Source organism: Erithacus rubecula (genome assembly GCF_903797595.1).
Source record: "Erithacus rubecula genome assembly, chromosome: 3".
NCBI lineage: Eukaryota > Metazoa > Chordata > Aves > Passeriformes > Muscicapidae > Erithacus > Erithacus rubecula.
Window position 1 is genome coordinate 81,056,355 of NC_136689.1, and position 14,603 is coordinate 81,070,957.

A 14,603-nucleotide genomic window follows, 5' to 3' on the forward strand; every position below is an offset into this window, starting at 1 on the left:
CAGAACCAACTTAAGCCATGTGGGGGAGTAAAAATGTAAAAAAAAGCCATAGAGAGCAGAATTTAGGCAGCCTGGGGTTTTGATTCCAGTTCCCTGAAATCACAAGGAATCCCATCCTCTAATCCCTTCATAAACCTACCAAATCCTTTATTAAAAGAACTTTATTAATTTGGCCTCATCCTCCTAAGTCTGCTCAGCAGTTTCACTCCTGTATTGGTTACAAAGCTTTCACAATAGCAAGTCAGATATATTATGCCTAGTTAACACCTGCTTGCTCCTGTGTACTGTGCTATTCTTCAGTTTTCAGTAATTCTTCCATCAATTGCCTTTTAAATTCCCATAGGTTTGTGAAGACAATAGTGCCTTCTTTGCTTGACTGAACAAAATGACTGTTTTGGCTTCTTTTCCTAGAGTAAGTGTCCAATATAGAAATGACCAAGGAAAATCAATTAGCTTATCAGAACTCTCAGCAAAAAAGACTCAGACATTTTCCTCAGGTTTAAAAGCTGTTTCTCATACTTGTTAGTTCCTATTTTTTCCCCAGTCAAATACTATTTTGAATTTAATTCAACCTCAATATCTTAAGCATTTTTTTAAATTTGTATTTTAAAAAGCTCGGGGTATCACCTGCTTTGCTTTGATCAACATATAAGAGAACGAGAACAGAAAACAAAGAGAGGAGCTTGCAATCTTTGAACACATTTCCAACCCACTGCAGTATTCACTGAATTAGGATGCTTCATAGCAACTTTTGCTAAGATTACAAGAATTAATACTTTAAAAGTTAAAAATTATCTGCTTCAGGAGCTCGAACTGCAACACAGATTTCACACCTGAGTTCAGTAAAATGGAATGGAAGGACAAAGTATGATGCAGAAACTGCATGCTGTAATGTGTTTGGTTCTTCCAGAGGAATTACAGTCCCACAGCGTGCTCTAGAGGCTGAGCTCCCTTGTTTACTTGATTCTTTTGAGCAGATATAGTCTTATTGCTCCAGTTATAGCTTTTTCGCTTCTAAACAGGAAGTATTTTCTTGTACTTTATGAAAAAACACTCTGAAAATGACTGACTTCTAATCTCATAAAATAGTTCCCATGTGCCCCTTATAAGACATTAAGAATAGTTTAGTATCTATCTATGACAGAAATAAGGTTTTCCAACATAGTAATTCACAATGTCCATAAAGGAATCTATTCCCTAGCAAAAGTACCAGAAATTTGATCACAAACAAAAAGGCAGACAACTGTTAGAGATTTTGAAAAGCCTTCACAGTTTTGAAAATTTTGACTGAGAAAATTGGATAAGTAAAATACTAATCCATTAACAAGCAAGTGTTTCTTTCTGCCAGTTAATCAGGTACACATTTTGTAATTTTACTCTAAAAGCCTTGGAGGGTTTACACTAGAAAAAAGAAAATTCCCTCTTTCCTCCTAGAGTATTAAACACTTTACGTCCAAAATCATTTAACATTAATAATTTTAGTAAAGAATGCAAAAAGTATGAAGCTTAAAGCCCACTATTTTTCCTATGTTCTTAATTCAGAAAGTTCTTCTGTATTTTATTCCTGTGATAAATGAAATAATCTTCATTAATGCATCTCAAGGGAATTATTTTATACAAAATTTCTTTCTTAAATTTTTAAGTTTGAGAATACAAACAAAGTTAAAAAAGGCTAACATGTATCCCAGACACTGATCCTTCAGCTCAGTATTGGAAGTCATTTCTTCTATACTTGATTCATCAGCTTTACAGACTTGGAGATGGCAATGGCATGACTGCACAGATCTTCCAAGAGGTATAAATGCTTTAAAAGAGATTATCATCCATGCGCAGAAGAGGTCATAAGACACATCTACTTCATAATTAAATTGTTCTGTATTACATCAGTCCTTTCATAAATGCATTTTATAATGTGAGCACTACTAATAAGCAGGCACAGATTCCTTGAAACTACAGCCCTTTTTTAACACCTACAGAACTCACAGCATTAAAAAAAATAAATTAAAAAAAAGTAAATGGTGAACATGATTGCCTCCTTCAATAAGCAGGTGATATCTCCATCAGGTTGCACTAATCACACATAGTTTATGCCCCTGTTAACAGATTACTCTCTGGAAGGACAAGGAAGGCAAGCCAAACAAATGCCACCACCCACAGACATAACAGACCTGGAAATAAATAAAATCTCTTTAGTGAGCAGTACACTGCTGAACACTTACCTTGCTGTTTCTTCTATCAGCATTAAACAATCCCAAAAGTCTTGTCTTTTCTTTCTCTATTGCATCACTGCTCACTGAAGCCTTTCGATTCGGTTCTGAAACAATTTTAATGGAATAGTTGCTACATTTTTGAAATAAAGAGTCACAAGATGAGTATACTTTAAAACATCCTGGATTAATGCTGGATTTTTATGAGCTGAAGATGCTATGGATTTGATTATCTAAGTAACAACCAGATCCTGCACTTTGTCATCAAATTTTCATTTGTTCTGAGTATATTCTAAACTGTAATGAAAACAAATGGAATAATTTAATAAAGCACACTAGGTTTTCAATTCACAATCCAGTAACCTGTATTAAAAGCCAAAACATGATCAAATTGCTTATGACTTCAGAAATGCTTGCTAGATGCATCACTTAAATCTCATAGAGTACCATAATACTAAAAACCCCCAAACACTTAAAAAAAAGAGTATGGGTGTGTATCTTTAACAATTCATTGGTCTGACTTAATACTGTGAACTTAAACAAGAGATTCTCAACATGTAATTTGGATAAAGCTCTATAAAGAGGAGAAAGACCATCCCTTTGAAACAAGGCTCTCCTTCGAATTTAAACTAGCTGGTTGTGGTAGTCTTTCTTATCTTGGTGCTTTTACTTCAGGTGGGAAAAGAGCAAAGTCTATAGGTATTTCAGGCTGTAAGAGCTCATACGTATCTTCCTTGAACCTGCTAAAGAAATTGTGGGAGTTCTCACACCATTTAGTATCCCTTTGATTTCCCCCTTTAGCTTCCCATCCACAAGATGGATGAGAAAAATGACACACTCATGCCTTACAGGAAACAACATTACCCATTTAATACACGGACCATGAAGCCTCTCATTTTAAAAAGTCACTTTAAAATGGACTCTCCATAATGCTATAAATCTTTCCTCCTGATTCCAAACACATCAGATTATTCCACTAGCATTCAAAAAGTTTAGCTCACAGCAAAAAAAAGTACTTTCTCTTGTAAATATTTGCTTGATAACAATTAACTCAAATACAAAATTATTTACTTGTTGACACAAAAGAAAGGTTTACTTTACCAAAAAAACCTCATCCCAGAACCCTTGTAAACTTATTTACATAACATACAAAGTGATTTTCATACAGATCACTTTTGCATATAAACAATCTCATGTATCAGATGATGTCAAATGTATACAGTGAACACGAAGGACAACAGGGAGAAACTATCCTTAAGAAAGGCTCCAACTGCACTGCAAACAAATACAGTAATGAATTAATGTTTTCTTAAATACTAAGCACTACCTATGCTGGTTTGTTGCTTGGGCTGGCCTGTGACTAGATATGCATTATCATTCCTTTCCTTGTACAGTCTTCAAACATAAACAATGCTGTGGAAAGGCCAATGCAGCAGCTGATCATCAGCACTGTCAATGAACATTGTGTAATCCAAATAAATCAGGAGTAATGCATATAATATCAAAATAATAAGTCTTTATTAATCTGTATAACTTTTTCTTCAATAAATTGAGTAGATATTGATCTAGTATTGATCTTCATGTGAGAGGAAGCCACAGCAAATAATGATAGAGGATTAGGGGAATAGTGCTGTCATTTGTGAAGCCAATAGGCCATGAACTAAGATTTACTTATTGGCTGTCACCTACTAGAGGTGGACTTTCTTCATAAAAATTTAAAAACCTTATCAATTTTACTTTTGTTATGTTGTGTGTACTAGTAATGTGAAGAACTAAAGCTCATTAGAAATTAACCATACCTTTCTTGAGGATAATTATTTGAAGCAATGTATTAAAACAGACTCATTAGGGAAAAGGACACACTAAATACACACACTTTCTATTTGACTTGAAGCAGAAGCACTAATATAATCTAATCCAACCCCAATGACTGTAAAAATTCAGAAGTCACTATCTATTCAGTTACTCAATGTGTTTGCATACATTTGATATTAAAGTGCTTTGCTGCATGTGAATTGAAAGCAGTGTAAGACTTCACAGACATCAAAATTGTAAGTAATTCTGAAATTTACCTAATAATTTAGGTAAACTGAACAGGCTTGGGATCTATAAAGATTCACCACACCACAAAACAATTAAATAGCAGCTTTTGTTACTAGCTGGCATTTTAATGACTATTACTGAAGAGATAGAAGCACAGAATATGTTTGTTCTTAGCAGAAGCACAAGACATGTAAGCAACACTTTGGAAAGACAAAACAGATCAAAAATAGCTTGTTTCTCTATGGCATTTTATTTGGCATTCTTAAAGATCTATCTACCAAACCCACATTAAACATAGAGTGAAGTGAAAAAGTTAAACACAGAGTGAAGTTTCCCCTCAGCAGCATTGTACAGTACCTCTATAGTTCAGAGAAGGTTCAGACTGAGTTTTTGATGGAGGAACTGGAAAAGTCAGGCAATGAAAGGATAAGAGAAAACACATTAAAGTTCTAATATAGCCCTGTAAAGCATAATATTCTTTAATTAGTCCAAGCACCTTTTTTCCTAAAGATTACAGAAAAAAAAAAAAACATTGACTGACAACACACAGAGCTGCTACTGAGGCAGTTTAGATGCATTTCTATTAATTCCTGATTCATTCACGAAGCTGCTTCAACTGCTAAATAGAATTAAGTAAGCAGGTGGCAGCAGAGCTTCTCTTTTAATAATCCTTCAGCTCTTGGTGTTTTCTGTTTCAGACAAGGGAAATGTGAAGAGTTTTTCTAGAATCTGCTCTTACAAGCACAGCCTATGGCTTTCAGCACCTGTGATGCTTTACTCATTAGTGGGAATGTGTTTAAAAATCTATTTTCTGTTAAGTAAACAGTCTAGATACTCCGGGCACAAGTCACAGACCAACTGCTACCAAAAGGTTTATTCCTCTTGGAGATTACAAATGAGAACACTGAAGAAGAATTTGCTGAAATACAGCAAAAATTATTGTAAATTTTATGTGCATTTACTGGTTTTCTCAGACACCATGGTGGAGAGTAAGAGGAAGGCATAAAAGATCCTGAATTACGCTCAGGATCAGGAGGATTTTATCATAATGAAAGGAAATGGATACTGGAAGGTTAAAAAAGAATAGAATATAAAAAAAAGCTGATGTAGAAAGCAGCACACTATGGTGTGTAGATCTTTGTGGGTCCTCTGAACTGAATGTATTCTGTGATTCTGTGACAATTTGCTGCTATTATCCCAGCCCTGTAGTAAGGTCTTGGTTTTGACTGTATGTGCTACAACTAAATTCAAGGACCAACACAAAGGAAAGACTTTACAGAAGGCATATGATAATTACTCTCTAAGTTGTCCCTGAAGTATGTTCATGAAATGAATCCTGTTGAATACACTCCATGTTCAATATGCTGCTCCAAAATGGTTAGCTTAATTACAGTAAACATGTCTTGAAAAAAACAAACATGCAATTGAGTTATGGCATGTTTTCAGTCTCTTTTTGGAACATCCCAGCAATTCAAAAGAAAAGGAGATATTTAGTTTACTTAGAAGTCTAAACTCACTGAAATTTGACTCTCACAGAGGTGGAACTGTCACTTATCAAAGAGTTGGAAAGAAGAGACAGAATGTCAACATAAATAAATAATTTTATAAATAAAAAATAAGCCTACAGCTCAGCACCTACAAGAATGACATTATCTAAACAATAAATAAGGACATTTATTGTATTGGAAGTGATAGCAATTAAGAAAAACTGCAGAAGACAATTTTAATGAATATCACTTTCTGACCTCAAAGGAAGTAGTGCTTGCCAATGTGTATTTTTAAAGCAGGTATATTTTAAAGCACATCACAGACTGAATACATAATCAGGCTGATAAAACCCAAGTCCAAGAAGCTGCTACCACAATTTTGTCTATGAGAACAGAAAGCGAGGATAGGTAAGCACGAGAATAAAATTTTAAATAAAAATACCTCTTAGCTCCTCTTCACTAAGAGGAGCTTCACTTCTTTGCTCTTTGGAGAAACCGTCTCTGATCCTGTCCAGTGTGTTTCTCATAAGCCCTGGTCTGTTGCCTCTGCCTCTCAGCTCTCAGAGCTGCCATGACTATGGCATGTCTCTTCTTTCCTTCTCTCCAACCCACAGCACAGGTAGGTGACAGACTCTGCCTGGATAAGGGCCCCTGTATTAAGCTCACCTCTACCGACAGCAGCTCTGGGATATAGCAAAGCTCCTCCTTCTGCCCTGCCCCAGGCCAACCTGCACCCTGCCAGAGTCCAGCCCAGCCTGGCACAAGGCCCAAGAGCAGCCAAGGACGGCTGGACACATTGCTGACCTGGCTGCTGCTCTGGGCACAGCTCACTGAACAAATCCCTGCTGCTCTCCAGACCGAGATCTCACTCTGCTGCTTCAGCCGACCACAAAGGAACGGCAGCACAAATGCTTTTAATTGCCCATAATATTGCTGTCACATCACATAACCCTGCAGTGACTGCTTTTCAGTCTTGGCTCACCTTTTTTTCTGTCCCAGGCGTACAACTCCTTTATCCCTAGCTCCTCCAAGGACTTGGTAAGCTCCAGCTCTTCCCCAGTTATGCCATCCCGCAGAAGAACAAGGTGCTCTTGACTGACTTCACACTTCTCACAAATAGCTGGGATGATGTTGTGGAGAGGCACCTCTGGACTAACTCGAACCACAGCCTTCTGTGTCTTCAGATAGTTCACTACCAGCCTCACAGATTTCTGCAGAAACAAACAAACTCTCAGTCTACCTTCTGTGATGGATAGGTCCTTTTACAATGAGAAAAGCACTGGGGATTTCCATATTGTCTTGCCTATTCCTAGGCAAACTTCTTACATTGCAAAAAATAGTTTGAAAGAATAAAATCTCAGACCTCCCTTTCCATTAGGGAGACATTTACAAGAACATGAGAAGAAGGAAAAGAAATCAGAGGCAGATGTAATGTAAATGTTTACTAGTCCCACTCTGAAAGATGGGAGAGTACAATTAGAAATAATTATTACAATAACAAAAAATTTCAGCAAACATTTGGAAAATGATCACTTCTCAATCTTCACTGTACTGTGAAATACATTTATTAATGATCAGCCTTCTCCCATATCTTCAGTGAAGACAGTACACAAAATATCACCAAAACATTATCTTCACACAACCCCACAACACTCATTTCAACCCTTACAATTCCCCCAAACTTCAGATTTCCATCTATCCAACCATATGCAACATACATTTTGTCTAAATGTCTAGACTAACCTCTACCAATCTACATGCAAAACAGTTAAGCTAGTAAAGCAGGTTATAGTCCATCCCAAGTCTTTCCTATCTGGTTTAAAGATTGAAAGATTGGAAGAATTGAAATCATAGGAATGCAATGATGTTTCATGGCATCATTTTAGCCCTACAGAGTACTGACCTCAGGGACCCTTGGCAGAGGTCGCTTTACCTTCTCTTCAGGAATCTTCTCTTTCAGAAGTACTGTCTGTACATCCAGTGCTCCTATCAAAGTGTTTGGCTTGTAACTCAGAACTTGTTGAGTTCCCGAAGACTTTAGTTCAAGACTATGTTGGGATGGATTTAAGTGGTACTGGCTGCATAAATCAACCAATACATCCATCACAGCTTTACTACAAGGAAGAAGAATTCATCATTAGCATGAGAAAAAAACATCACCAGAAAATTTACCTCAGTTTTAAGATTGGGGGATAAAAGACAACAAGACAAGCTGTGGATGTGCCACAGTTAACCATCTTTGGGAGGGAATGGTGCTAGTGCTTTGAAATGTTAAACAGATCAGATAAAATAGGAATTAAATATATTCACACTCCAGTGTCTGTTTATGAGCTCAGAACTAACTATTCAGTATCAGGCAGACAGCAGTGCCAATCACAGCACTAACAAAGCCAAGAGGAGACAAAGTGCATCTTACTTTCTTCCAGACCACAGGTCACAGAATATTCTGAGTTGGAAGTGATTCACAACGATCCAACAAGTTCAACTCTTAAGTGAATGGCCCATATGGGGATTGAACTCACAACTTTGGTGTTATCAGCACCATGTTCTGACCAACTGAGGGTCATAATGTACTAAATCCACACATTAAATGGTCCAGTTCAAATCCTGTTCTTTAACATGAAAACAAGATATGAATACATTATGAATTCACGGTCTGGTAAACTCCACCTAGATTTGAACAATCACATAATCCAAAATGGAGTACTTAAATCTGGAAGAAATGGTAGATAAAGCTTATTTTTCCAGTTTACAACTTCGAGTTCTCCACATCCATTTGACACCAGCAGTGTTTTCCAGTACAATAGATCCTGTCCATATTTATTTTGGTGAAGATATTAACCCTGTACAAAACCATCTGGTTTTGAGTGTCTTCATTGTCAGCAGCTTTTAATACAGTATGATTCTTAAAACATGAGATTTTAGAAGAGTCAGCAACTGTCCCTCTCATTTCGTGCCTTTGCACAGAGGTACTCCATTCTGTGTCAAGAATTCAATATTCACAGGAGCTTGATTCTGCTAATACAGCAGATATGAATAGTGGTCCCCCACACTCCAGAAATTCCCCTCTACCACCATAGGGTTCTTTTATTTTCACAGCCTTCCCCTCAAAAATTCTGTACAGAAACAGAGAAAATAGGTTTATTAAAACTGGTCATTTTTCTAAAAAGTTTTGGTTTCATAAATCAGTCTGTTTGATGGTTCAGTCATCATCTGATGATGACTGAAGACCAAATAAGGAAAACAGATGTCACTAATATGTATATTAAGGAGGCTTAAGAACAGAGTGCATAGTAGCAACTGCTAACAGAGAGAGCACAAATACAAATGTGTAGCATCCAAATCAAAACTGTACCAGCTCATTTCATGATGACTCATTCTGACACAATCCCCAAGTTGAAAACATCTGTGTTTCAAAACTATATTCAATTTACATCCTACACACCACAAACCAACAGCCATTTACAGCTACCAAGTCCAAACTACAGGAGAATCCCACCTACACCAATATTTGCATGAATATTCATTAAACTGTGTAGCAGTGCACACTTTTTAAAAGTGCTTATCAGTTCTCCTGATACAGATCTCAACTTGTCTGTTTACAGACATATTTCTTTTAAACTAAAATTTGCATGTGCTTGCTTTCCCTCAGCCTTCTTACTATTGTTTCAGAGAAAAGTAATAACCTGGCAGAGTCACAATACATGGTGTCCTATGTGCATGACATTTATATTTAAAGTGGAATAGTAATATAATTTTGTAGAGCATAATACTGTGATAATTTATTCAAATTTGTAAAGAGAGGATAGTTCAACAAAATGACAGTTCATGATTTCACACACATACCAATGAAATTCTAAAATTGATTCAGCAGCAACAGTACCATAACTATAACAGGACCAGAACCCACACCAGCCAACAGAGAAAATAAGTTACAGACAATCATGCAACTTTTACAAATTTGTGTGGATAATGGACAATTCAGAAATCCAGCCAAATACGAGGTTTCACCTTACTGCTAATTATGAACAGGCATGAATTAAATATAACACTTAAGAAAGCCTGCAACATCCCAACCTGTGCTATACTGCTCAGAGTGCACAATTGGTCCATGAAAAGCATCACCAGCCTTCATTCTGTACCAACTGAAAGCATAACTGAAGCTTTTGAAAAAGCTTTGAAGCAAATAATATGCTCTTTAAAAATGTAAAATTGGGGAAAATTTTTCACAAAATTCTGAAGTGTAAAGAAAAAGGAGAAAAGGAGACAAATTCCACAAAGTTCAAAATTCTTATGTTTCAAGCAAAGTAAGAGAGCTGGGAAATCCTTGCAATGAAGTTATTCTTACATCAGATTTCTATGGCACCAACTTGAAAAAAAATCCTTCAAAACCATTATACAATTCAGCTTCATTTTAAATGGGAGTTTTATTTCAAGTAACTCCATGTACAAGGCACACACAGAAGAGAGTCACAAAACACAGCAAGACAATGGTATTCCACTAATCTAGACCAACTTTTCTTTCTAACCTTGGGTTGAACAAGGCTCTTGGAAGATGCAAAGACTCAATCCTTTCTTTGCTTCTATCTTGTTCCACACAGATCTCCACTTCCTTTTAACCTACTTGGATATCTGATAGAGAGTATATTCTGTTTTGAAATTAAGGCAATTCTTAAATGTAAAGCTGAAATGAAGTTAAATACATCCTACATTTCCAACTACTCAGCTAAGAAACACCTAATTTTTTCATTTTAGTAAGATGTTGCTGAAATTTTTGATGAGAGACCATACACTATGCAATAGACACCAAAGGTTAATGATTGACAAGCAAATACTAGAGTACAGAAACAAAACTGGAGAGTGAACACAACTTAAGACTCTATTCTTAGTAAAGTACTTTGGCTCTGTTTTGATATTTTATTACTAAGGTGTTTGACATTAATGCAAATTCTGGACAGTAAAGAATAGCTACTTTGTCAGCAATACTTATTGTGCTGAAGTTCTGATCAAGTTTGAGCAGACTGCTTGTTTCCCGTTGTTCTATGCAGCAGAGGCCTATGGTTTTTAGGAAGTATAAAACAACTGAGATGTTTTGGACATCTCTTGGATAACACACAGAAATACATTTTAAAATACAGTATTGTACATCTAAAAATTAACGTGCAGGGTAAAGTTGTATTCTATCAAATGAAACCAACTGTCTTTTTACCTTCTACTTTCATGTTACAAATGCCTTCCAGTACCTAAACAGGCCTACAAGAAACCTGGAGAGGGATTTTTCACAACAGCATGTTGTGATAGAACAAGGGGTAATAGCTTCAAACTGAGAGTAGGTTTAGATTAGATATTAGGAAGAAATTCTTCAGTTGAGGGTAGCAAAGCACAGGAACTGGTCCAGAGAAGCTTTGGATGTGGAAACTGTGGATATCTCATCCTTGGAAGCATGAAGGACCAGATTGGATGGGGATCTGAGAAAGTCCCTGGCACATGGCACATGGAACTAGATGGTCTTTAAGGTCCTTTCCAAGGACCAAACCATTCTGCAATTCCATGATTAAAAAAAATAAAAAAATAAAAAAATTAGAAAATCTCAGACTGGCGAATTTTCTTTATTTAGGTCAATCTACAAATACGAATCTCAATAAAGAATCTACAGTAGCAATTGACTGGAAAAGAAACATAATAGTGTAAAGCAGATGGATGACCTGAAGTTGCTAATTCTTTCACTATTTGCATTTAAACCAGAAAATAGGGTTTTCAAATTGTCATTATTTTCTCATGCTCCAAAGTACAGTAGGTACTCCATTAAAAGATTACAATTTTTCTACACAAACAAAAATGTGTAGAAATGTGTACACACTAAGTAGCAATCTATCTGAAAAAGTTGAAGTGTGATAAATAAGACACTCATAAATGTTTTCTGTTTCTTTTCTTAGCTTGCTCCTGTACATTTTTGCTCTTATTTTCCATAACTGAGCAAGTTCACAGAAGGATCATCAGGATGACACACAAGATGGGACAGAGGACTGTGCTTTTTGAGCCTTAGGACAAGAAAGGTGAAGAGAGACCTTGCTGCTGTCTGTAAGTATGAACAGTATGGTTACAGACACAGACTCTTCTTGCTAGTGAACAGTGTGAGGACAAATAGCAAGAGAAAAGCGCTGAATAGGAAATTCCATTTAGGTACATGTAAATATATAGCCTCCATAAAGGTGGTTCCAGCCCTGGAAAAGAGGTGCAGACAAATCCAGAAACCTCCTCCATGGAAGTATTCAAACTTGCCTAGAGACTGCGTGTTCCAATGGCCCCTTCCAACATAAATTCTAGTATAACTTTTTTTTCCCCCCTTAGCCTACAATGAACTACTGTAGTTTTGACCTTACTCTTACTCAGTATTTAGTTAAACTAATTTAAATTCTTTTGCCATGTGCCCTGTTTATCTTCTAAAACACCTCTTTAATGCTTTACCAACCTGGGCTGATTTCACACCTTCAGTCTTTCCTGAGACACTGTTCTGTATATTGAGCTATAAGCCCACAATAAAGAGTCACTGAGAATATGTGAGATTACTCTTTCTGCGATGACATTAGCTTTATATTCCATATAATGGATACTCTGTACTGAACTCTGTCCTCCAATATTTGCAGAATTGGACTACAGCTTCAGATAGTTCATTATTTCTTCTAGTATCCTGCCCTCTGTACATCATCTATATGACAGAATTAGTGTAATATGTAAGATAACAGCAGGAGCAACAACTATCCAGTTTACTTTTCTTCATTTTGGTGTTGACAGCTCCAAACCAAACCTCACTTAGCTTCAAACATCCTTATTTTTTTGCAATGCATTTCAAATACTAATGAGTTCCAAGCTGCTGACGCTTAATGTCTGTGTCTGTGTTAATCAAGAAGTTCTCCTCAGTGCCACCCAGTGTGAACAGAGACAGATGCATGATCCCTTAATTTACAGGTTACCCACTGAAAGTATCACCTCCGAGAATCACAAACAGAAAATTGATAACTTGGGAGCTTTTTCACTTGTTTTGCATCTAAGTATCTACCCATCACCTCTCTCAGACCTGCTAACAGTTTGTGTGGAACTGCTACAGATCTGCATGCACAAAATGTGTAAATTTAAACTTTACCTGTCCTTTCAGCACATCAGTTAATGCTCATACACAGATACAAACACAGAACAGTGTTTCCCCTCCTTTTCAAGGGGAAGTAGGCTAACAGTTTTTCATGAATACGTGTTTTACATGTAAGGCTCCCAGAGGTCAATTCTTTCAAAAAAGAAAACTGTTTGTTAATACTATTCTATTGCTGCACACACTCCCTAAGGACTCAGCTTTGTACTAACATCTGCACTACATATTTCCAAATTCTCAAACAAATTTTGTGTTACAAGACAGCAATAAACTATCAGAGAGACTGTGGGCTTGAGTTAACTTTTATAAATAAAACAATTTCAAGGTTCCAGATTCCAATAAAATATCTTTAAGTACCACACATCTTTTTCCTTAAAGTGTCTTTCAAGAAAATATAATAAGAATTTTCTGCCTTTTTGCTGGTATTTATAGGAACTTACAACATTACATACAATGAACAATACTTTGCTTACATACAATGAACAAATGAAAAGACATAATTTTTACTTTTAGTTAATTTGTAATAATCTTAAGTGATACTAATTAACTACAGTATTTATATTTTCAAATATAATCTAGTGCAGTTCATTGTTCTGTGAACTGCTTTCCTGAAATTACAGAATCATTTTTCATTATGAATATGCCCAGGGCAAAGACTTGCAAATTTTTTTGAAACAGAAAACCTATTTCCCCAGGGTAGCCAAAAGGAGATTTTGCAGAATACAGTTTTAATGATGGCAAGAAAAATGCTGAAGATTTATAGCAGTATAAACATCAGCAGATTTTTCTGAAATATCCTTCCAGGATAGCATCACAGATAAAAAGAGTGAACAGGGAAAATAATTCATTACCCCCAGTGGCTCTAACATTTGCCTCAAACTAAAAAATAAAATAAAAAAAACCCAAAAAAACCAAAAACCCAAAAAACCAAACAAAATCCCCCACATTTTTTAAAATCCAGTAACTTCATCATTTAATGTTTACACCTGAGTATCATTGCATTTCATAGATGTTTAGTTCACAATATCAAAACAATACAAAATTTGAAAAAAACTGAGCTTGCACCCAAATCTGGAGATTTAGGAAAGTTCACCTCCTAAAAGTTTCAGATAATCTTGACACTATTATTTTTCATTCTTCCATGCACCTAACCAGGGCTAACGTACAGAAAACTGCATCTTACAGTGATTAGAAAGAATGTGAGGTCTGTTCACAAACTGATGCCAACTGATACAGAGTTTATTACAGAATATGCATTCCTTATTTCATAGTTTGTTAGGATTATTAATTTCCCTTTCTCATTTTCTTTCATTTTCCACATCCCACAGCTGGCTACCAATGTCACCAACTTCTCTACTCCAAGACTTCAAGGTAGCACTGAGGGAGAACTGCCACTGCCTAGGTTAGGCACCAGAGATGTGCAGATTAGCACATTAATGCAAGCAAGAATTTAATTGCAACCTAACTCAGAGGCCTAGACCTGTCATGCAGACCTTGGAGAGAAACGAGCACCTTCACAGACAACAAAGAGAACATTTGGGTTGCTTAGAATGCTTAATGCAGATTATATAAATAACCTCACAGAAATGGGTGAAGTTTCTTATTTGTCATTTCTTTCAGGTTTTTGTCCACAAACAAGACTCTAATAAACAAAACAGTCTCAGTGTATGCTATACATAATGATAAACAGCTGTGTGAGACACAAAATATCTACCGTAA

General features: G+C 36.2%; 1 protein-coding gene across 9 annotated transcripts in view; it reads right to left on the reverse strand.

The window, feature by feature from the left end:
- The window catches only part of COBL (cordon-bleu WH2 repeat protein), a 156,353-nt gene that overhangs the window by 98,555 nt on the left and 43,195 nt on the right, over positions 1 to 14,603 (reverse strand). For 5 of the 9 annotated variants that reach the window (XM_079300375.1, XM_079300372.1, XM_079300374.1 and 2 more), the window contains exons 3-6: positions 7,641 to 7,851; positions 6,720 to 6,948; positions 4,608 to 4,652; positions 2,220 to 2,314 (exon numbers count right to left, since the gene is read on the reverse strand). In XM_079300375.1, the coding sequence (XP_079156501.1) occupies positions 2,220 to 2,314; positions 4,608 to 4,652; positions 6,720 to 6,948; positions 7,641 to 7,851 (580 nt within the window). The remainder of the gene's footprint in view (positions 1 to 2,219; positions 2,315 to 4,607; positions 4,653 to 6,719; positions 6,949 to 7,640; positions 7,852 to 14,603) is intronic. The other 4 variants (XM_079300377.1, XM_079300373.1, XM_079300371.1 and 1 more) reach the window with 1 other exon arrangement.